At 40.0% G+C, this 22,212-nt stretch overlaps 2 protein-coding genes and 1 long non-coding RNA gene across 7 annotated transcripts in view; 1 reads left to right on the top strand and 2 right to left on the bottom strand.

The window, feature by feature from the left end:
* Nucleotides 1–10,308, top strand: part of cacna1c (calcium channel, voltage-dependent, L type, alpha 1C subunit) — a 128,834-nt gene extending 118,526 nt beyond the window's left edge. For all 4 annotated transcript variants that reach the window (XM_027272375.1, XM_027272378.1, XM_027272376.1 and 1 more), the window contains one exon: nt 63–10,308. In XM_027272375.1, coding sequence (XP_027128176.1) covers nt 63–542 — 480 coding nt within the window. In that variant the 3' untranslated portion in view covers nt 543–10,308. The remainder of the gene's footprint in view (nt 1–62) is intronic.
* Nucleotides 10,309–10,859: 551 nt separating this feature from the next.
* The window catches only part of LOC104940546 (zinc finger protein 2 homolog), a 16,341-nt gene continuing 4,988 nt past the window's right edge, over nt 10,860–22,212 (bottom strand). For both annotated transcript variants that reach the window (XM_027272379.1, XM_019264837.2), the window contains exons 3-8: nt 14,815–14,925; nt 14,491–14,586; nt 14,305–14,415; nt 13,948–14,068; nt 13,586–13,786; nt 10,860–13,486 (exon numbers count right to left, since the gene is read on the bottom strand). In XM_027272379.1, coding sequence (XP_027128180.1) covers nt 12,456–13,486; nt 13,586–13,786; nt 13,948–14,068; nt 14,305–14,415; nt 14,491–14,586; nt 14,815–14,925 — 1,671 coding nt within the window. In that variant the 3' untranslated portion in view covers nt 10,860–12,455. The remainder of the gene's footprint in view (nt 13,487–13,585; nt 13,787–13,947; nt 14,069–14,304; nt 14,416–14,490; nt 14,587–14,814; nt 14,926–22,212) is intronic.
* LOC113744083 (uncharacterized) overlaps nt 21,672–22,212 on the bottom strand; it is a 646-nt gene continuing 105 nt past the window's right edge. Inside the window, exons 2-3 of the long non-coding RNA XR_003461286.1 lie at nt 21,827–21,936; nt 21,672–21,699 (exon numbers count right to left, since the gene is read on the bottom strand). This is a non-coding gene — a long non-coding RNA (uncharacterized LOC113744083). The remainder of the gene's footprint in view (nt 21,700–21,826; nt 21,937–22,212) is intronic.

Below are 22,212 nucleotides of genomic sequence, written 5' to 3'. Positions count from 1 at the left end.
GTTTAAAGTGTACTTTCCTCTCTCACTCACTCCATTCGTCTATTTTTCTTTTCCTTCTCAAGGTGCTAATATCAGAGGGTTTGGGTCATTTTGCCCAGGACCCGTCGTTCATTGAGGTGACCAAAGCCGAGTTGGCCGATGCCTGCGACATGACCATTGAGGAGATGGAGCACGCCGCCAACAACATTCTCAACGGCAACACCGCCACGAACGCCACATCCAGCACCTCCTCCACCTCCCAGCACAGCCCCAATGGCAACCTCCTCCCTTTCCACACAGCAGCAGCAGCAACGCACAGGGACCAAGCGGTCAACGAGGGCGGGGAAGAGGCCGGAGGAAGCAGAGGCTCCGTCCATGAGCCATCCTCAGTGGAGGAGCGGCAGGAGCTGCTAGCAGGGGGGAGGGGACCAGAAGAGGAGGAGGAAGAAGTGGAAGTGAAGGAGGAGGGGCACCACAGAAGCTCGGTTGTAATTGGGGCAGCACGGCAGAGGAACAGCGGGCTGTTGGAGGACGAGGATATGGAGTGTGTGACAAGTTTGTAGGAGTTGGCTTGACGGGTTCGATCGGCCAACTGGCCCCTCTGACATCATCAGAGACTGACGTTTGTCAGTGCTGGGTAACAGCGCCACAGCTGGCTCTGTCTGTCCCCGCCCCTCACACACACATACACACACGTACACACACACGTACACACACACACACACTGTCTGCCTCTCTGCCAGACGTACCCGCTCTGGACATTGGCGGCCAGTGACGCAACCCTGGTTATGACTTTGTTGGTTTCATATGAGTTTGTATGTGTGTGAATATTTGTAGTAAAGTATACTACTCTATACTCTATACTATTTGAGTGAATGCTTGTGTGTGTGTGTGTGTGTGATCTATGATTTTCTCTCTTTGTACGTGTACGTGAGTGCGTGTGTTCTCCACACGTGTCTGAGTGTGTCTCTAAAGTGCCTCACAGTTTTATCATGTCCTCAAAGTGTGAAGAGCAGAAAAGTAGAGACGAGCAAAAAAAAAAAGATGGAGAAAGCAAAGATGAAGGAAAGGTGGAAAGGAAACAACAGAAGCAGGAAGTCCTTTTATGGATTTACTGCAGGTGACATAGTGTGTTTATCGTTTTCATTTCCTCTGCCTACTTTGGTGTTGTGTTATTGTTGTTTGTCTGGCCGCCATGAAGCCAGGTAGGGGACAGCAGACCAGCTTGTGGGAGGGGGGATCAGTTAAGGATTCAAATCTGACCGCACCCACTTGAGGTCAAAGGTCAACTCCTCCTTCTTGGTTCACTGATGATGAAGCGCTGTATTGAGTAAACGGGGTCGAGGAACACCCTGTTTGAAATCTCATTTCTCTTCCTCTTCCAAAGCTAAGGAACCTTGGAGCACAGCCCTGCCAGCCTGGGGGTGGGATTAAGGTGACAAGCCACCCCCAGCCAAAGGGGGGAAGGATCTGAGGGATGGACCAACAGCCAGAACAGGGCTGCTGTACGGGGCCGCGGGCAGAGAGAGACACTCACAGGAAGCTAGCCAGCTCTTCTATCTGCTGGTCAATAAGACGCCAGCGAGAGACAAACTCACCTCGTCCGTCACCTTGATCTGGCTTTGCCTCCTCCGCCGCTTTTCTTCGTTTTGGCCAAGCAAGCGGTGGCTAAGCAGAGACAGCAGGCCCCCTTTTCTGCCTCATACCTCGCCGTTCCTCACTCCTCCCTCTCTCCTTCCTCCCTTCACTTTGGTTATTCCAACATCCGTCTCCCTCCATCGCTGGGTTTTTGCTTTTTCAGCGCTCGGGAGGCGAGTGTGTCAAACAGGGCAACAGAGGCAGAGGGTGGAGGAGAGGACGGGAGTGACCGATTGAAAAGAAAACAGACTCTGGGCATGGATCTACAGAGGATCTGTCCGTCAATCCACCTCACTTCCTACTCCAAGACCCTCCTCTTCCTCTCAGCGAGGAATCCTATTGGATTTGCTGCCACACACTCTCTCTACAGACCACGCCCACTATGTATTTAACAGTTCAATATTGTGCAAAACTGGCTAGCCATGACTATTTTGTTTTATATTCATGATGTTATTGGTTTAATTTATCCTTGATTTGTTTGCACAATCGGGGTGCTGGTCTTATAAATGTATTTTTGCTCGGTTTATTTTAGGAGAATTTTAAGAGGTTTTAAGTATCGAAGCAGGGCGTAGTGTTTGCGTGCGAGTGTATAAACTATATTTGTGCGTGTCTGCGTTTTAGTACAGGATGTGTGTGCGTGTGAATGCGTGAGATAGCGTGTATCTAAAAGGGGGGGTTCTTTCTCTCTATCAGTATGCACCTTTTACAGATTGTATCTATTTATTTATTTATTTTTCCCAGAAGAGAAAAAAATGTGTATGAGGATGTACGTTTGTATGTGCGTGCGTGCCTGTGTTCGAGTGGTTACTTATGTATTCTAAAAAGCTGATTTTAAGCCTAGACAGTAAATTAAGGTAGCATTACAAGTATGGTATTGTGTGAGTGTGTGAGCGAGGGTGTGTGTGTGTGTTTGTGTGTGATAATGGGCCTCCTTAACACAGGGTTACCATGGACAGGCATGCTTCCAAAGCTTTGTGGTTTCTTTAGCATGGTTTTTACTTTTTAGCCAAGCTGCAGCGTCAGAAGCCACTCTGAAAATTAGTCATCGCATAACTTTTCTTTATTTTCTGTATAGAGATAGTTAGGTGTTAAGGTCTCCAGCGAGGTCAGAGTGACACTTAAGTTTACAGCGGTGATGAGTTTCGGCCTTGCAGCTTGGCCAGAAGGTAACAAGCCTTTTGGCATTTGCTGCTTTTCTTCTTTACGGTGGATAGTTACTCTGAATGGTAGAAGCACCAAATTCGTACTGCCACAGTGACGCTCATGAAGTGAAGTGGGGAGATGACGCCCTGATCACTCAGCTGTAACACACCGTAATCACATCATTTAATCGTAGTTTAAACTCCAAATGAACTATTAGGGCTGGTGTACAGATGCTGCAAGACTTCTGAATCACATCTCTTTGTCTGAGGTCTGCTTATATCACAAAACATGATGATTTATTATTGATTTACTGTCATTAGAAATAGTTCCCTGTCTGTATTATCACTTACTGGTAAAACTAAGTACTGAAAAAATCTTACAGGCAGGAAATTTACTAGTAATTGGTAAGATGTGATAATTGTTTGGTTAACATGATAAATTATTGGATACAGATCAGAAAACATCATCTTGAAGGGAGGTTGTGTCCTGGATAAACCCCTGGTGTGATTTTTGTCTTTTCATTTTCTTGTAATGGATTTTAGGTAGCATGCTGACAACTTTTTTATTGAACTTTCTCTATTATGGCACAGGTATGAACCTCAGGCCTCAGTACATTACACAGGGCACAGGTATCTCTTTGGAATTGTATCTTCTCCAAAAAAACTAAACAAAATTTCAGTATATCACATCTTTGGTACCAATTGTCACATTCATTAACTGACTTTATAGTATTTAAAGCTGAAATGATTCAATTCAGCTCTGAAAATTCAGAAAAACAAACAGACATGTTTGTTGTTACCACCACAATCCCGACACAAACTCAAAAAGACACGAGGATAGTATTGAAAAATCTATCTTAGATTCATCAGATACATTTTATGTTCTGGTTACAGCATTAAAAACACTACTTTTAAACTATTTTATTAGCTCTAAAAATCCAGATATGTTGCAATAGCCTAGGACAATTCAAGACATTTGTCAAAAGACTATAAATTATAAATCTGTAAAAACTTTTAGACACATTGAAATCTCACCTGAGACACTATCCCATGTGAACTTACAGCCATTCACTTTAGTTTACCATTAAGGACTAACTGCTGGGCTCTCATTCCTACATGTTGAGCAGAGCAGGTTTGTGGCAGGGAAGGGTATGCATGAACACACTGCCATACACTGCATCCTGTGCCAGTAACAGACTTCTGACATTATTATGCAAACTAAATGTGAATGTTAAACATGTTTTAGTGGCAGTGCTATTGTTGTTTTGTGGTTATGACCATACTGCAAACCCTGAAGAAGTCTGTGTTGTCAAAGGAAATACCCTCCGCGACATTTCGTCTGTTGCCGTTTGTTTTTTTGTTTGTTTTTTTTCTCATATCAAGAACCTTTTATCTTCATTATGTCTTCAGCATTTTTTTTTCTTTCAGTTACTCTAAAAGCACCTCATTAAAATAGTTCTTTATTCAAATAACTTGGTACCATAAGCTAACAGGCTACTTTGCAGCTTGTGGCTCAGTTTCAGTATAAGCTGCTTTTTCTAGCCAAACTTTAAGTCTAAAAGTTAGGAGGTCAGATTTAGATGTGGCCAAACATGTTAATGTGTATGCAGGAAAGCATCTGGGTTCAGTGTTTGAAACTTAAACTGAGCACAATCTCACTTTGTGCTTTGTTGGATCAGCCCTGCTAAAGTTTATTTAACTCTGAATTTAAATGAGTTATTTCTGCTAATTTACTTGCTAAACCTAATGCCTCTTAGGTTTAAATCATCAATTATAAATGTAACCAGCAGGCACCTGTGTTGTAAAGTAGTAGTTTTTGTACCCGAAGCTGCTACAGAGGAGCCAGCAACAGTGTCTGCTTTCTACCAACAATTTTATTTAGTATAGCAACAGCTATGAATGTTACTCTCTCAAGGCAGTTTTGATAAGAAACCATGTAACAAATGACAATACTTTACTAAATTTTAAGGAATCAATGAATTATTTAACACAGAACCATTCTCAGACTTGACCAAGTAAAATTAGAATGGGGATATTCCCACGAGGCTGTATAACAGATATGTTTTATCTTCTATGGTCACAGTCTTAAGATGAAGAATCAGTAATCACACAATTCTGAATCACATTCAGAAATGTTCAGCATCACTTCCAGCTTTGAGAATAAAAGAACACACATGATTCATACACACATTCATAAACTACATTCAGTCCAAATCCTTTGCTTTTGTGATTTCTATAAATGTTACTTTACATATTATAGACACGCATCCTCCTATAGAGTAACCCTGCATATCAGAAGTGCCAGACCAGGCTCTGTTGTGTCTGTTTAAAGGCTCTTTGGTTTCAGGTGAGAGAGATTCAGAGGCCTGTGGTGCCCCCGTGTGGAGTGGAGCAGCATTGCAGTTTGATGTTAGTATAGGTTAGTATGAATTATGAGGTGTTGTGTTGCAGTATATGGTATGAGTGGGTGTAATCCTGCATCCCACAAGATATGCAAAAACAATGCAATAACTATGACTGTATACAAGGTTCCCGAAGTAAATATACGTGTGAAAGTGAAAAAAAACATCATGACAATGTTTTTTTGTTTGTTTGTTTTTACATTTTTAAGTAAACTCAGTGGTTTCCATGCCAGAGAAACCTAACATACTTGAAATCAGGTACATTGCAGTGCAGTATAGTAAAGATGTATTTATTTATCTTAATCGTGCCAGGGTGTTGGATCTGAATCTGCAGTCAAAGATGTGTGTTGAGACAGGGACGTGAAAATTAGTGTTTCTGCTCACAGTTTAACATCCAGCCAATGGAGACCCAGAATGAATAACTGATTATTCATTTTGATGATCCAGCAGCAAAAATAACTAACTTCACCTCTCTGACTCGATACATTTTTGACTGTGACCCTTTTCTCTTGTTTATTTCCAGTTAAATGGATTGAGCTACGTGGGTGCACCATCAGTATTGCATGAGGTTCACGTGTTGACATTGAGCGTGCCAGGTTTTGCAGTCGTTTTGTTTTTTATCAGGTTAAGTATCATATCACATTCTGATGGAGTAGCTATTCCTATTTAGTGTACATATGATTAAAGTCAGTATTTCTTCTTTAGATAAACATCTGGCTGTGGACAGCAGTGGAGAGGTGTTTGGAAGGTGATTTTGCATATCTTGTGTCTTAGGGCTCTTGTTTCATTTTCTGATTCTTAACCCTGACAAGGACAGAGCTCATGTTTATATGACTGTTGAGAAAAGTTGAGAAAAATATTTTTAGTCCCAAGTTTAGACAGGCGTCACTACTTCTTTGCCTATATGTGTTGCCATAGTCTCTGTCTTCAACCCTTTTCCTCGTCTGACATGTGAAAGATGGAGCAGTGGGAACAGTTTGTATGAAATGGACCAAATTACCCTTAATTAGAGGAGGGTTTGTTTTTTTACAAACAAATTGGACAGCTAAATACATAAACATACATACTTTATTGCTTACTTGTTTAATTCAAGCACAATGTACAGTGAAAATGTACATCAAACTATTGACTTAAAATCCACAGGTTAAACTGGAGACGTGTCCCAATTTCATACCTCACACTAATTGTGAGCAGGTTTTGAGTGTTTTTACAGTAAAGTGACAAAATTAGGTATACTCAAAACAGTACACATAGTGTACTCTATAGAGTGCTCTGCTGTTGTCATATAAAACATTAAAATGGTATACCAGAGCTGATTTAGTATTACAATTATATAAAGAAATTGACGCAGGACAGGCCTGAGATATTTATTTTAATGAGACATTTAGTTCTTAGTATGGGTCAAGCTCCAAACACGCTGGACCCTTATTATTGTTCGCTATAATTCAACTAACATTATCTCTTCTACAGATCTGCCCACGTCTTTTAATCGCCATGTCATACAAATTACCACGATGATATCATTATGACAGCATCAGGGTTATTTTCTCAGACTTAACTCTTTTCACAGGTTCAGTCATACACCTCATGGTAAGTAAACTGGCTGTCTGCATGAGTAAAACGTGTGCAGTGGCCCTTTAAAAAGCTAATTTCACATGATGCAGTTCTAGCAAAATGGCAGATTACAACCAATAAAATATTCTCCCATTTTAAAGTCACAGTAATAATCTTTAGCTTGCTGATTTCTTGTATAGCAATTACAAAAACCACTGTAGTATAAACATTGGAATCTGGTGTACGAGTAGTGTGTGGTATGGATTTGGAACAGTCCTTTTTCAAAGCTGACATTTTGACTGATTATCGGGAAAAGCACATGTGTAGCTAATAATCTTAATCACTGCTCATTTTCATTTTGATGTGCCAGTAAACCAGCATGCACCAAACCATGGCTGTGGAGCTGGAGCCTCTAGATGCAATGTAACTCTTATTAATGATATTAGTAACACCTGCAAGTCCCATTGTCCACTGTGAGACAAGCCTGTTGTGTGTGTTTATGTACCTGTGGCCTCACTGTAGGCCATTAGTGGCCAGTTCATCAGGCTGATAAGCTGCGGCTGTGTCTGCTGCCTCCATGGATCTCCAAACAAACCCCTCTGCCGTAAAAGGGTGCACTTCAAATTCAAGTTATTTCCTCAAGTGTAAGTCCGAGAGAGAATAAAGGCATGGTTTTCAGACGGATGACAATCTAGTTGATGACATTTGAAAGCAGCGGCTGTTTGGTCTGAGTAAGAATGTTGGATAGAGAGTATTTTTTGGTTTTATTTCATCATGTTTGAATTTCAGGGTGGTCTAAGTTCTGACATGGTGAATTATATATCCAAGTAATGTTGTATGTGCATGGGTTTCTCTCTCTAGGGATATAAAGTATTGGTACTATGTGAATGGTAATATCTTTTGTCTCACCACTAGCCAATGATTGTATATTTTTATATACCATATACCATACTATAGCAAGATATATCTGAATATATAATATTTAATCTCCAGAATGTTAGTGTAAGGAAAAGGCAGGACACTTATTTGGGAATGTAGTTATTGAAATTATGAAAATGTGTCACATAGGCCTACTGACTGAGGGTCAGTATGAATTTATTGAACAACCACTTTATTGACTGTATTGTTGACCAAATGGAACCAGCAGGGAATAATGTAGTTATATTTACCGAAGAAGAAACATTGTATGTGTAAGCTGATGGCATATACACGATGGGTTTTTAGGTCGTTTCACAACAGGCTTGGATGATTCCCCGACCATGTGATTCGCTGCAGAACACAAGAGAAACAGAAAGGCGACTTCACGTTTACTTTTCAGTCATCTAAATAGTGGAAACGCAGAAATCGATGCTGTTCACAATTTGATACCTACCTTAAATTTTGAAGCAACAGAGAGATCTGAAATCTAAAATGCGTTTGTTTATATGTTTGTTTGTTTTCGTGAAGTGTTCTGAAAGACATGAACCTACCAGCAGCCTGTCAGCGCAGGTCAAAGTCTGGACGTTTTCCTACTGTAGCACAGAGAGACCCCATCTCTCTTTCACCAATCCTACATCAGCGACACACACACATACACACTGTACACAAATGCATTACTTATGCTTTTAAACACAACTAACCAAAAAAAAATCCACCTATCAAGGACTAGATCTCTCTATGCTTTGAGCCATTAAAATCATGTAGCTTCAATTTTTTTCTTCCAAGAAAGGAATTAGAGGACTTGAACTACATCTACAACGCAGGCAGGAAAGTAAGGAAGTTCAGCGGCTGACGGACTAAGTCATTTTTTGTGTGTTTATGCAGCATTGAAAAAATGAGAAAATGATCAGATTTGTTTTTTTTTGTGACATCTAAAACTGTTGAATTTATCTTCTGCATCTCGACAGCAAGAGCAAAAACTCCCAAATCTTTTATGTTTGTGTGGAAGAGCTGCTATACATGTACATGAATAAATTTCAAGCTGCTCAGTATTAAGAAAAGATGTCATCCAACATGCTTTAACAAATTTTACACACATTTTAAAAAAGTATTAGAGTTGTGTGTTTATCCTAAACCTATTCACAGATATGTGTTACCTATCAGAGAGAGTGAGGCTGGAAAGCAGATTTCCTCATGTGCATGTTGCTCATCATTGCAACAGATATATTTTCTTGTAAACAGAAGTGTTTGTTGATCATTGTTTGATCCTGACAAAATATTTTAAGAGGACTATTTTGAATATAGATTTTATTTTCCTTTTTTTCTAGGTAGAAATCAGCATAGCCTGTTGTTGTAGGAATCTAATTAAAATCTAATTAAAATATGAATTCCCTTTTCTGGAGAAACAAGAGACGACGGCCTCTTTGTTTTTCTGTTGTACAGACGTTATTTTGATGCCAATGCTGGTGAACGCTTTAGGAAACGCAACAGAAAGTGAAAGGAGTATATTATGAAACACAAGTTTATATGTCTTCTATTTTAGATATTATATATAGAAAATACTATATCTAAATTATAAGATATTGAATGGTATTGAGTTTGATGGACTGCAGAGGATCAAAAGAAATCTCGTTGAGAAGAAATGCCCAGATACTGTTTAAACTTGCTGGCATTTTCTATTTATCAAGATGGTTTCACCATATGCTAAATGTTTCCATTAGGTTCACAAATCATGATCGATAAGTTTCCTTTGTGTGAAAATTAGCCTTTGTTGCCAGAACAAAAGCAGGATTATAGGTGGAGACAGAGTACATGCAATAGGATTTAATTACAAGATTGCTGTGACAGTGGTGCATTTCATTAAATAAAAGTGACACATATTATATAGATGTTTTAAGAATTTAGACACCTGATGGATTAAGGGTACGTCTTGATTAATTAGCAAGAAATTAGGCATCGGGCTGGGAGACTCTGCTCAATTTACAGCCTGCAAAATGAATATAGTTATATGGATTTTGGAGGCAATTTTATTGCAGTCACCACGTTTGAAAAACCACGATCAGTATAGAAAGAATCCCAACCAATCCTCTGCTTCCTGTGCTGCACTGGTTCATAGTAACACCCATAGATGGAGAAATGTGATTTGTTCACTTAAGATGGTGGTGAGGAACAAAAATATGATTTATTTACAAGCCTCCTCCTTTTTCCGGAGGCTGTTGAGCCCTAAAACTAACCAAATAGATAATACTTGCTTGCCCAATAGATTTAGAAACAACATGTAGGATAGATATGTCACCCATTATTGTGTAGCAGCTCCTACAGCAGCACCCCTATGTGAACATTTAGGAAGACTCTTAGTATTGTAAGGACCTTGAACGCCTCATGTTTATCACTCATTACTAATCTTACTGTTATTCATATATTTAAATTAATAATAAATCATAAAGGAGGTCCCTGTTTGCACATATAAGAATATCTGACACAGAGGTTACTCTCTGTTTCACTTTTTTGGAGAAGAACGCTGCAGCCCGCAGCCTTCTGACTGAGTAGAGGAGTTTTCTGTACCAGCCAGTGTTTCTTCAGGATTCAGCTAACAACTCTCAGCTCTAGAGGTGTTGCAGCAGCTTTATGATGCAGACTTTCTGTCAATGGTTCTGGTGGTTTAAAAAAAAAAACAGCTCTGCAGAACCATGAATGTCTCTGCCTCCCTGCATCTGCTACTTCTCTCTAATTTCATTGATAAGAGCTACTTGCACCGTGAATGATAATGATTTCATCCCTTGAATGTAGGATGCAGTGACGCTCTTAGTGTACTTACATATCTGAAAAAGCCACATTAAGTATTTGAAAGATTTAGGCTACTGGTTTATGTTTGGATCCTTTGTTTGTTTGTTTGTTTGTTTGTTTGCAGCCCCTAACGGAAGAAACTGTTAGTCAGCTATCTCAGTTTTGACCACCACAGACATACATGGTCTGATTTGATCTCTTTGCTGACACATTGGGTGATTCCAAGTGGGGTTTTTTATCACATTTGAACACAAAGAGATAGAAACAAACAGATCTCGTATGTTTGTGTGTGCGTGTAAACGCAGCTTTAATGAATGACTTGGCCCACCAGAGAGCATCGGCAGTGTACATTTCCAGTGTTTTCTTCTGTGAGTTATTTCTTGCTGGTGTGGAAATGTCTCTTAAACAGCATGCAGGCGATGACTACATTCTTTTTTTCTTTTTTTTTTCAATCCAGGCCTTTTACCAGCCTGACAATTCAATGGCAGGGGATCCACGGCTCCATATACAGTAGTGAAAGCTTTTCTGCTCCATATTTACTGAGTAAATGCCAGGGCTGTGACGCTCTGTTCTCCACTGGTCAGTAGTGTCTTATGATCTCGTCATAGTCTTAGTTCACTGCTCATGCAAAGTGTTAAAGGGCCTTTGACAGGATTGAGCTGTCTGTTTGTTTTTGTTTTGATCTGTCAGATTGAAGTCTGTTGTCAATCCTTGAGTTTATTCTGTACGAAGAGAGGTGTTCACACAGAGACCAATTTGTTGTAATATTAGTAGTGACACTACTGTTAAATGTAGTATTTAATAACAGCACTATTTATGGTCAAAAAATGAACTAGAGTGTGTTATTGTACTTGCGGTAGCTTTGGAGGAAGGTGGCCATTTTGTAAGTGAGTTCTTTAACATAAGCCACTCCCCCTCGACTGTGAGGGATTTCATTGGTTCTGAGGTTGCTAAGTGACACTGGCCCAACATCATTTGGTTTCCTCAGTTACCATTTGTCTCCCTGGTGACGACTGCATGGTCTCACGGTCGACACACCCTTTTTCTTCTTCTTCTACTTCTACTTCTTCTTCTTCTGCTTCTTTCTTTTTTCTAAAGGAGAGTTCTTGATTTTTTTTGTTTGTTTTTGTTTTGTTTTTTTTTCATTCATTTCATTTTAGATTTTAGAAAGGGAAAGAATACAAATCAAATAAATCAGAATATTAATTCAATCACTTTTTCTACTCCTATTTTCAATAAAAAGTGAAACGAAAAACCAAACAAAAAGTTGATTTGTAAATAAGTAATGTACAGTTTGTATCTGTAACTTGTCAGTCTGTCATTGGTGACAGAGTCTGTCTTGCTTATAACGCACGCTACCAGTAAATAAAAAAAGGAAAAAGTATATTTAGACTGTATGGTCCCTTGAAAGCAAGTTTTAAATTAATATCTGATGTATATTCCTGTAACATTGCATTTTTATCTGAGGAATGATGTTATTAAAAAATTGCAAATAAATTGCATTTCCTACAGCTGTGTTTTTCCCTTCCCTTTTATGTTTGCATTTTCCTCACACTTTATCCGAGTAGACCAACTATCAAGTTACTGTAATCTGCTATTAAATGTTTAGTTTTTTAACTGTATGTTATAGTCTGACCTAAAACATCATAATCATACTGTGTGTGCGCAATGGCTGTACTCACATGATTTTACTGAGGTTTGTGGTATTAGTTAATAACTTTAAGCCTTAAATTAAAATATTTGAACATACATTATACAAATATAATATAAACTCCATCTATCCATTCTCTGTAACCGCTTATTCTCACTAAGGTAACGGGGGTGCTAGAGTCTATCCCAGCTGACTTAGGGCGTGAGGCAGGGTTAATAAACTCTAAAACAAAAATTACACGCATCCTACTGTGGGCTTCTGCTGTTTAACACAAGCAACTGTTTGTTAAACCACAGAATCAAGCCTAAAAATCATCAGCGTCTACAGGAGAGCAGAAGTTTATTTAACAGGACAAGGCGAAACAACAACACTAAAAGCTACACACTACACGTCAGGTTTATGAGTTGTCAGGTGTCTTTTCAAATTCCCCTGCTGGGAGAATTCCTTGGCACAGTTTGGACACTTAAATGGCTTCACTCCGTTGTGGCTCAGCGTGTGTCTCTTCAAACAGTTCAGCGTGAGGAATCGCTTCGGGCACTCTGAGCAAAGGTAAGGACGCTCCCCTGTGTGTGAGCGTGAGTGGACAATTAAGTGACTCTTGCTGGAGAAGCCCTTCCCGCAGTGGGTGCAGGTGTATGGCATCTCACCTGTGTGTGACCGTGTGTGCAGCAGCAGCTCCCCAGAGGACAAGAACGACTTCCCGCACGTGGTGCACAAGTAATTCCTCTCCCCTCTGTGCATCTGCATGTGTCTTGTAATGCCCGCTTTGCTGAAGGCTTTCCCGCAGATCGTGCACAAGTTCGTGGGGCCTTCATGCAGGCGTTCGTGCTGCTTGAGCGAATAGTTGCACAGGAAACCCTTGTTGCACTGGCTGCAGATGAATATCCGTCCTCTCTTGTGGAGTCTCTGGTGCTGATAATAACCTGATGGGCTGGTGAATCCCTTCTCACACTGGCTGCAGTGGTGCGGGAAGCTGTGGAGCTTCAAGTGAGTCTTAAGTTGATTTGGATGTTCAAAAACTTTTTCACACTTGGGGCATTTAGTTTCTTCCTCTGTGAAGTTTATGGTTACAGGTCGTGTGCTCAGGAACCTTTTGTCTTCCCCTATGGACTCTCTCTGTTTATGTCGCTTCTTGTTTTCCAAGTTGTCCTTCTTCTGCTTACGTACACACTTTTTTTCGACACAGTCTTTTTGTTTTCGTTTCCACTTTTTCTCAGAGTTGTCTCCTTCTCTCTTCTTTTCGGCGTTCAAGTCGTTACTTTTCTGTGGAGTCTTTGTTTGGGCTTTTTTCACAGATATTTTTTTCTGCACGGGAGCTGTTATGTGGTGCTCACTCTGGATGTGCTCTTGAACCTTCCTCTTCGTTCGGTGAGTGAACGAACACTGAGGGCACATGAACAAACGGGACAGACGACCTGGAAACAGAATAAACAAAAAAAACAGCAAGTTAGTAAAATAAAACTGACTGATTCTGGTCCAAATATGGTCTGCTACTGCAGCTGAGTTTGTCTAACCTAATTCCCTTTTTGGTAACCAATCGTCTGCATTGACATCTAAGCTTTGACTCGAGTCTTCTAAATCTTCCAACGCCAGGGTCTCTTCCTCATTGTCATAATCATCCTCGTCACTGTAAGGCTCAGTAAATCTCTCCTCTCCAGTTGGAGCAGGGAGGGCCATGGTGGACAAAAGTATATCCTCTTCACTGCTGGAAGGTGCTGTAGTAGAGGAGACACATATTAGAGGCTTGTTGTTGTGATGGGAACATAAATTCTTGAAAAAAAGTTGCATTTGTTGAAGAAAACAAGACAGAAAAGAACAAGCCACAGAAGGAAACCACACACAAAACGCCACTCCACTTGTCTTTTGTTAAACTTACCGGAACCGAGAGTCCCCGACTGTCCATGATGAATCAGCAGAGTCTTCAAGGCAAAGGGTTCAGACAGATGTTGTTCAAATCCTTCTAACACAGATGTTGTTTCAGTGAGCCACGCTGCTGTCTGAGAAACAGAAAGAAGAACACTGAGATGCAGAATGTGCAAACCGTCATGTGCTTACGGACCTTAAAGGAAAAGCACAAAAAGAAGAAAATCCAGTGACATTGTTTGATGCTTTTGTGTATGTGTTCATATTGAGACAATGGTGGAGACAAATGAATTCAAATGTTCTAAAAAAAAAAAAAAAACACTTGACGATTCAGGATTAATAAAGTAACAGTCTGAGGTGTGATGTGCACCTGTTGTAGGTCTGGTATGGGCAACAGCTGCTCCAACCTGGACAGGAACACTGACACCAGCTGCTGCAGTCTTTGGTCATAGTTAGAGCCGTAGTTTACAGGAAAAACCTCCTACAGAAACATACATTTGGATTTAGATTATCAACACATCACTGCTGATCTTTAAGAGCAAAGCGTCTCACTCACTTGGAAGAAGAACTCCTTCTCAAAAGGAACGCTCAAAAGGTTTTGAACCAGGCTGGCAAAGTTTATGTAAGAAGTCTTCAGTATGTCACCACTGGCCTGTCAAGGAACGAACAATAATGATGTTTAGAAAGGTTTTGACTACTTATCAAATGTATGTGTCTCCCTAATGTTGTGTTTACTGTCAGCTTGTATTAAAACAGTTTATAATGGTATTACAGATTATTTATTTTGGAAACTCGACAATGACAATGTTCTGGATTTCTAAATGTATTTGTATTGTCCATGTTTTGTTTGAGGCAAGCTGGAGCAGATCTGGATTGTCACCATCTGATCAGTGGAGCTCAGTTCAGTGTTGCAGGTGTGGATTTGATCCAGGTGGCTCTGGATGGTCTGCAAGTTGGCGACTCCATCATCACGACACAGCTCCAGAACCAGCTGAAACAGGGGCAGGGTCGGGAGAAGTAACTCAAATTCAGATCATGACACAGTAGGGCTAACAATGATTTCCATAATGAGAAATATAGGACACACACTAACATTAACTATGGAAATATAGATGTTCCACAGCCCTTCAACCCTAGAACATTAACGTCGGGTGATTTTCACCCACACAATTCTTGTCGTGTGATTTTCATTGTGTTGCTGCTGTCTTAATTGCATGGGTCCTTGGGTAGCTTCAGGCTGCTCACTGATGTTATTTATGGTATGTTTGTTTCCCTCCTCCCATCTATGGTTTTTTCAAGAGGCATAGTGATAGTGAGTGCCATTTTTTGTCCATGTACAGTGTATTGCAGAAAGACTGTGCCTTCACCAGACAAGACTCACATGTCCCAGGAATGGGTGGACCAAAGAACAAGTTCCCAGCTCCATTATTTTTTTTTGTTAGGACATTTCTCGTTAAGGATGACCTGATTTTTAAATAATTTTGATGCCTTTTTAAGGGTCCCCCATGGTACCTTTTTTTATTTTATTTTATGTGATATTATATACTGGGAAATTAAAGAAGAATACAACAATTTGGCATACAGTGTTGTATTTTTACAATAATTGATGAATTTTATATTTTATCCGGGATATTATATCGGGTAAAATATACCAGACGTTAGTGACTTTAATGTAAATCTCAACATGCTTTAGGAGACTAAAAGTTCATTATTGACACATTATTATTATATATGATCAATTAGAGAATGTTTGTCATGCACCAAAGAAAGGAATTAGAGGACTTGAACTACATCTACAACGCAGCCGGAAAGTAAAGAAGTTCAGCGGCTGACGGACTAAGTCATTTTTTGTGTGTTTATGCCAGCATTGAAAAAGAGAAAATGATCAGATTTTTTTTTGTGACATCTAAAACTGTTGAATTTATCTTCTGCATCTCGACAGCAAGAGCAAAAAACTCCCAAATCTTTTATGTTTGTGTGGAAGAGCTGCTATACATGTACATGAATAAATTTCAAGCTGCTCAGTATATAAAAAAAAGATGTCATCCAACATGCTTTAACCAAATTTACACACACATTTTAAAAAAGTATTAGAGTTGTGTGTTTTCCTAAACCTATTCACAGATATGTGTTACCTATCAGAGAGAGTGAGGCTGGAAAGCGATTTCCTCATGTGCATGTTGCTCCTCATTGCAACAGATATATTTTCTTGTAACAGAAGTGTTTGTTGATCATTGTTTGATCCTGACAAATATTTTAAGGGACTATTTTGAATATAGATTTTATTTTCCTTTTTTTCTAGGTAGAAATCAGCATAGCCTGTTGTTGTAGGAATCTAATTAAAATCTATTAAAATATGAATTCCCTTTTCTGGAGAACAAAGAGACGACGGCCTCTTTGTTTTTCTGTTGTACAGATGTTTTTTGATGCCAATGCTGGTGAACGCTTTAGGAAACGCAACAGAAAGTGAAAGGGTATATTATGAAACCACAAGTTTATTGTCTTCTATTTTAGATATTATATATAGAAATACTATATCTAAATTATAAGATATTGAATGGTATTGGTTTGATGGACTGCAGAGGATCAAAAGAAATCTCGTTGAGAAGAAAATGCCCAGATACTGTTTAAACTTACTGGCATTTTCTATTTATCAGATGGTTTCCCCATATGCTAAATGTTTCCATTAGGTTCACAAATCATGATCGATAAGTTTCCTTGTGTGAAAATTAGCCTTTGTTGCCAGAACAAAAGCAGGATTATAGGTGGAGACAGGTACATGCATAGGATTTAATTACAAGATTGCTGTGCCAGTGGTGCATTTCATTAAATAAAAGTGACACATTTATAGATGTTTTAAGAATTTAGACACCTGATGGATTAAGGGTACGTCTTGATTAATTAGCAAGAAATTAGGCATCGGGCTGGGAGACTCTGCTCAATTTACAGCCTGCAAAATTAATATAGTTATATGGATTTTGGAGGCAATTTATTGCAGTCACAACGTTGAAAAACCACGATCAGTATAGAAAGAATCCCAACCAATCTCTGCTTCTCCTGTGCTGCACTGGTTCATAGCAACACCCATAGATGGAGAAATGTGATTTGTTCACTCAAGATGGCGATGAGGAACAAAAATATGGTTTATTTACAAGCCTCTCCTTTTTCCGGAGGCTGTTGAGCCCTAAAACTAACCAAATAGATAATACTTGCTTGCCCAATAGATTTAGAAACAACATGTAGGTAGATATGTCACCCATTATTGTGTAGCAGCTCCTACAGCAGCACCCCTACGTGAACATTAGGAAGACTCTTAGTATTGTAGGACCTTGAACGCCTCATGTTTATCACTCATTACTAATCTTAATGTTATTCATATATTTAATTAATAATAAATCATAAAGGAGGTCCTGTTTGCACATATTGATATCTGACACAGAGGTTACTCTGTGTTTCACTTTTTTGGAGAAAAGACGCTGCAGCCCGCAGCCTTCTGACTGAGTAGAGGAGTTTTCTGTACCAGCCAGTGTTCTTCAGGATTCAGCTAACAACTCTCAGCTCTAGAGGTGTTGCAGCAGCTTTATGATGCAGACTTTCTGTCAATGGTTCTGTGGTTTAAAAAAAAACACAAAAAAAACAGCTCTGCAGAACCCTGAATGTCTCTGCCTCCCTGCACTGCTACTTCTCTCTTTTCATTGATAAGAGCTACTTGCACCGTGATGATAATGATTTCATCCCTTGAATGTAGGATGCAGTGACGCTTTAGTGTACTTACATATCTGAAAAAGCCACATTAAGTATTTGAAAGATTTAGGCTATGGTTATTGTTTGGATCCTTTGTTTGTTTGTTTGTTTGTTTGCAGCCCTTAAAGGAAGAAACTGTTAGTCAGCTATCTCCGTTTTGACCACCACAGACATACATGGTCTGATTTGATCTCTTACACATTTGAACACAAAGAGATAGAAACAAACAGATCTCGTATGTTTGTGTGTGCGTGTAAACGCAGCTTTAATGATGACTTGGCCCACCAGAGAGCCTCGGCAGTGTACATTTCCAGTGTTTTCTTCTGTGAGTTATTTCTTGCTGGTGTGGAAATGCCTCTTAAACAGCATGCAGGCGATGACTACATTCTTTTTTTTTTTTTTTTCAATCCGGCCTTTTACCAGCCTGACAATCACATGGCAGGGGATCCCCGGCTCCCTTACAGTGTGAAAGCTTTTCTGCTCCATATTTACTGAGTAAATGCCAGGGCTGTGACGCTCTGTTCTCCACTGGTCAGTAGTGTCTATGATCTCGTCATAGTCTTGTTCACTGCTCATGCAAAGTGTTAAAGGGCCTTTGACAGGATTGAGCTTGTTTGTTTGTTTTGTTTTGATCTGTCAGATTGAAGCTTGTTGTCAATCCTTGAGTTTATCTGTACGAAGGAGGTTTCACAGAGACCAATTTGTTGTAATATTAGTAGTGACACTACTGTTAAATGTAGTATTTATAACAGCACTATTTATGGTCAAAAAATGAACTAGAGTGTGTTATTGTACTTGCGGTAGCTTTGGAGGAAGGTGGCCATTTTGTAAGTGAGTTCTTTAACATAAGCCACTCCCCCTCGACTGTGAGGGTTTCATTGGTTCTGAGGTTGCTAAGTGACACTGGCCCACATCATTTGGTTTCCTCAGTTACCATTTGTCTCCCTGGTGACGACTGCATGGTCTCACGGTCGACACACCCTTTTTCTTCTTCTTCTACTTCTACTTCTTCTTCTTCTGCTTCTTTCTTTTTTCTAAGAAGAGTTCTTGATTTTTTTTGTTGTTTTTGTTTTTGTTTTTTTTTCATTCATTTCATTTTAGATTTTAGAAAGGGAAAGAATACAAATCAAATAAATCAGATATTAATTCAATCACTTTTTCTACTCCTATTTTCAATAAAAGTGAAACGAAAAACCAAACAAAAAGTTGATTTGTAAATAAGTATGTACAGTTTGTATCTGTAACTTGTCAGTCTGTCATGGTGACAGAGTCTGTCTTGCTTATAACGCACGCTACCAGTAAATAAAAAAAGGAAAAAGTTATTTAGACTGTATGGTCCCTTGAAAGCAAGTTTTAAATTAATATCTGATGTATATTCCTGTAACTTGCATTTTTATCTGAGGAATGATGTTATAAAAAATTGCAATAAATTGCATTTCCTACAGCTGTGTTTTTCCCTTCCCTTTTAGGTTTGCATTTTCCTCACACTTTATCTAATAGACCAACTATCAAGTTACTGTAATCTGCTATTAAATGTTTAGTTTTTTAACTGTTGTTATAGTCTGACCTAAAACAATCAATCATACTGTGTGTGCGCAGGCTGTACTCACATGATTTTACTGAGTTTTGTGGTATTGTTAATAACTTTAAGCCTTAAATTAAAATATTTGAACATACATTATACAAATATAATATAAACTCCATCTATCCATCTTCTGTAACCGCTTATTCTCACGGGGGCGTAGAGTCTATCCCAGCTGACTTAGGGCGTGAGGCAGGTTATTAACTCTAAAACAAAATGACACGCATCTACTGGGGCTACTGCTTTTAACACCACGACTGTTTGTTTAAACCACAGATCACGCTAAAAATCATCAGCGTCTACAGGAGACAGAAGTTTATTTAACAGGACAAGGTGAAACACAAAAGCTACACACTACACGTCAGGTTATGAGTTGTCAGGTGTCTTTTTAAATTCCCCTGCTGGGGAATTCTTTGGCACAGTTTGGACACTTAAATGGCTTCACTCCGTTGTGGCTCAGCGTGTGTCTCTTCAAACAGTTCACGTGAGGAATCGCTTCGGGCACTCTGAGCAAAGGTAGGACGCTCCCCTGTGTGAGCGCGATGGACGATTAAGTGACTTTGCTGGAGAAGCCTTCCCGCAGTGGCTGCAGGTGTACGCCATCTCACCTGTGTGTGACCGTGTGTGCAGCAGCAGCTCCCCAGAGGACAAGAACGACTTCCCGCACGTGGTGCACAAGTAATTCCTCTCCCCTCTGTGCACTCTGCATGTGTCTTGTATGCCCGCTTTGCTGAAGGCTTTCCCGCAGATCGTGCACAAGTTCGTGGGGCCTTCATGCAGGCGTTCGTGCTGCTTGAGCGAATAGTTGCACAGGAAACCCTTGTTGCACTGGCTGCAGATGAATATCCGTCCTCTCTTGTGGAGTCTCTGGTGCTGATAATAACCTGATGGGTGTGAATCCCTTCTCACACTGGCTGCAGTGGTGCGGGAAGCTGTGGAGCTTCAAGTGGTCTTAAGGTGATTTGGATGTTCAAAACTTTTTCACACTTGGGGCATTTAGTTTTCCTCTGTGAAGTTTTGGTTACAGGTCGTGTGCTCCGGAACCTTTGTCTTCCCCTATGGACTCTCTCTGTTTATGTCGCTTCTTGTTTTCCAAGTTGTCCTTCTCTGCTTACGTACACACTTTTTTTAACACAGTCTTTTTGTTTTCGTTTCCACTTTTTCTCAGAGTGTCTCCTTCTCTCTTCTTTCGGCGTTCAAGTCGTTTACTTTTCTGTGGAGTCTTTGTTTGGGCTTTTTTCACGGATATTTTTTTCTGCCAGGAGCTGTTATGTGGTGCTCACTCTGGATGTGCTCTTGAACCTTCCTCTTTGTTCTGTAGTGAACGAACACTGAGGGCACATGAAAAACGGGACAGACGACCTGGAAACAAAATTTAAAAAACAGCAAGTTAGTAAAATAAAATTGACTGATTCTGGTCCAAAATTACTGCAGCTGAGTTTGTCTAACCTAATTCCCTTTTTGGTAACCAATCGTCTGCATTGACATCTAAGCTTTGACTCGAGTCTTCTTCTAACTCTTCCAACGCCAGGGTCTCTTCCTCATTGTCATAATCATCCTCGTCACTGTAAGGCTCAGTAAATCTCTCCTCTCCAGTTGGAGCAGGGAGGGCCATGGTGGACAAAAGTATATCCTCTTCACTGCTGGAAGGTGCTGTAGTAGAGGAGACACTATTAGAGGCTTGTTGTTTGTGATGGGAACAAAATTCTTGAAAAAAGTTGCATTTGTTGAAGAAAACAAGACAGAAAAGAACAAGCACACGAAGGAAACCACACACAAAACGCCGCTCCACTTGTCTTTTGTTAACTTACCGGAACCGAGAGTCCCCGACTGTCCAGTGAATCAGCAGAGTCTTCAAGGCAAAGGGTTCAGACAGATGTTGTTCAAATCCTTCTAACACAGATGTTGTTTCAGTGAGCCACGCTGCTGTCTGAGAAAACGAAAGAAGAACACTGAGATGCAGAATGTGCAAACCGTCATGTGCTTACGGACCTTAAAGGAAACGCACAAAGAAAGAAAATCCAGTGACATTGTTTGATGCTTTTGTGTATGTGTTCATATTGAGACAATGGTGGAGACAAATGATTCAAATCTCTAAAAAAAAACGCTTCAGGATTATAAAGTAACAGTCTGAGGTGTGATGTGCACCTGTTGTAGGTCTGGTATGGGCAACAGCTGCTCCAACCTGGACAGGAACACTGACACCAGCTGCTGCCTCTTTGGTCATGTTGAGCCGTAGTTTACAGGAAAAAACTCCTACAGAAACATAGATTTGGATTTAGATTATCAACACATCAATGCTGTAAACAGCTTGTGAGGATCTTTAAGAGCAAAGCGTCTCACTCACTTGGAAGAGAACTCCTTCTCAAAGGAACGCTCAAGGGTTTGAACCAGGCTGGCAAAGTTTATGTAAGAAGTCTTCCGTATGTCACCACTGGCCTGTCAAGGAACGAACAATAATGATGTTTATTTATTTTGGAACCGACAATGACATGTTCTGGATTTCTAATGTATTTGTATTGTCCATGTTTGTTTGAGGCAAGCTGGAGCAGATCTGGATTGTCACCATCTGATCAGTGGAGCTCAGTTCAGTGTTGCAGGTGTGGATTTGATCCAGGTGGCTCTGGATGGTCTGCAAGTTGGCGACTCCATCATCACGACACAGTCCAGAACCAGCTGAAACGGGGGCAGGGTGGAGAAGTAACTCAAATTCAGAGCATGACACAGTGGGTGAAGTATGTAACAATGATTCCGTATGAGAAAATTAGGAGACTAACATTAACTTAGAAATATGGAATATAGATGTTCCACAGCCCTTTAACCCTAGAACACTAGCATCAGTGATTTTCACCCACACAATTCTTGTCATGTGATTTTCATGTGTTGCTGCTGTCTGAGTTGCAGGGTCCTTGGGTAGCTTCAGCTGCTCAGTGATGTCATTAATGGGATGTC

This window comes from Larimichthys crocea, chromosome XX, assembly GCF_000972845.2.
Source record: "Larimichthys crocea isolate SSNF chromosome XX, L_crocea_2.0, whole genome shotgun sequence".
Taxonomy (NCBI): domain Eukaryota; kingdom Metazoa; phylum Chordata; class Actinopteri; family Sciaenidae; genus Larimichthys; species Larimichthys crocea.
This window is presented reverse-complemented; position numbering and strand designations above follow the sequence as displayed.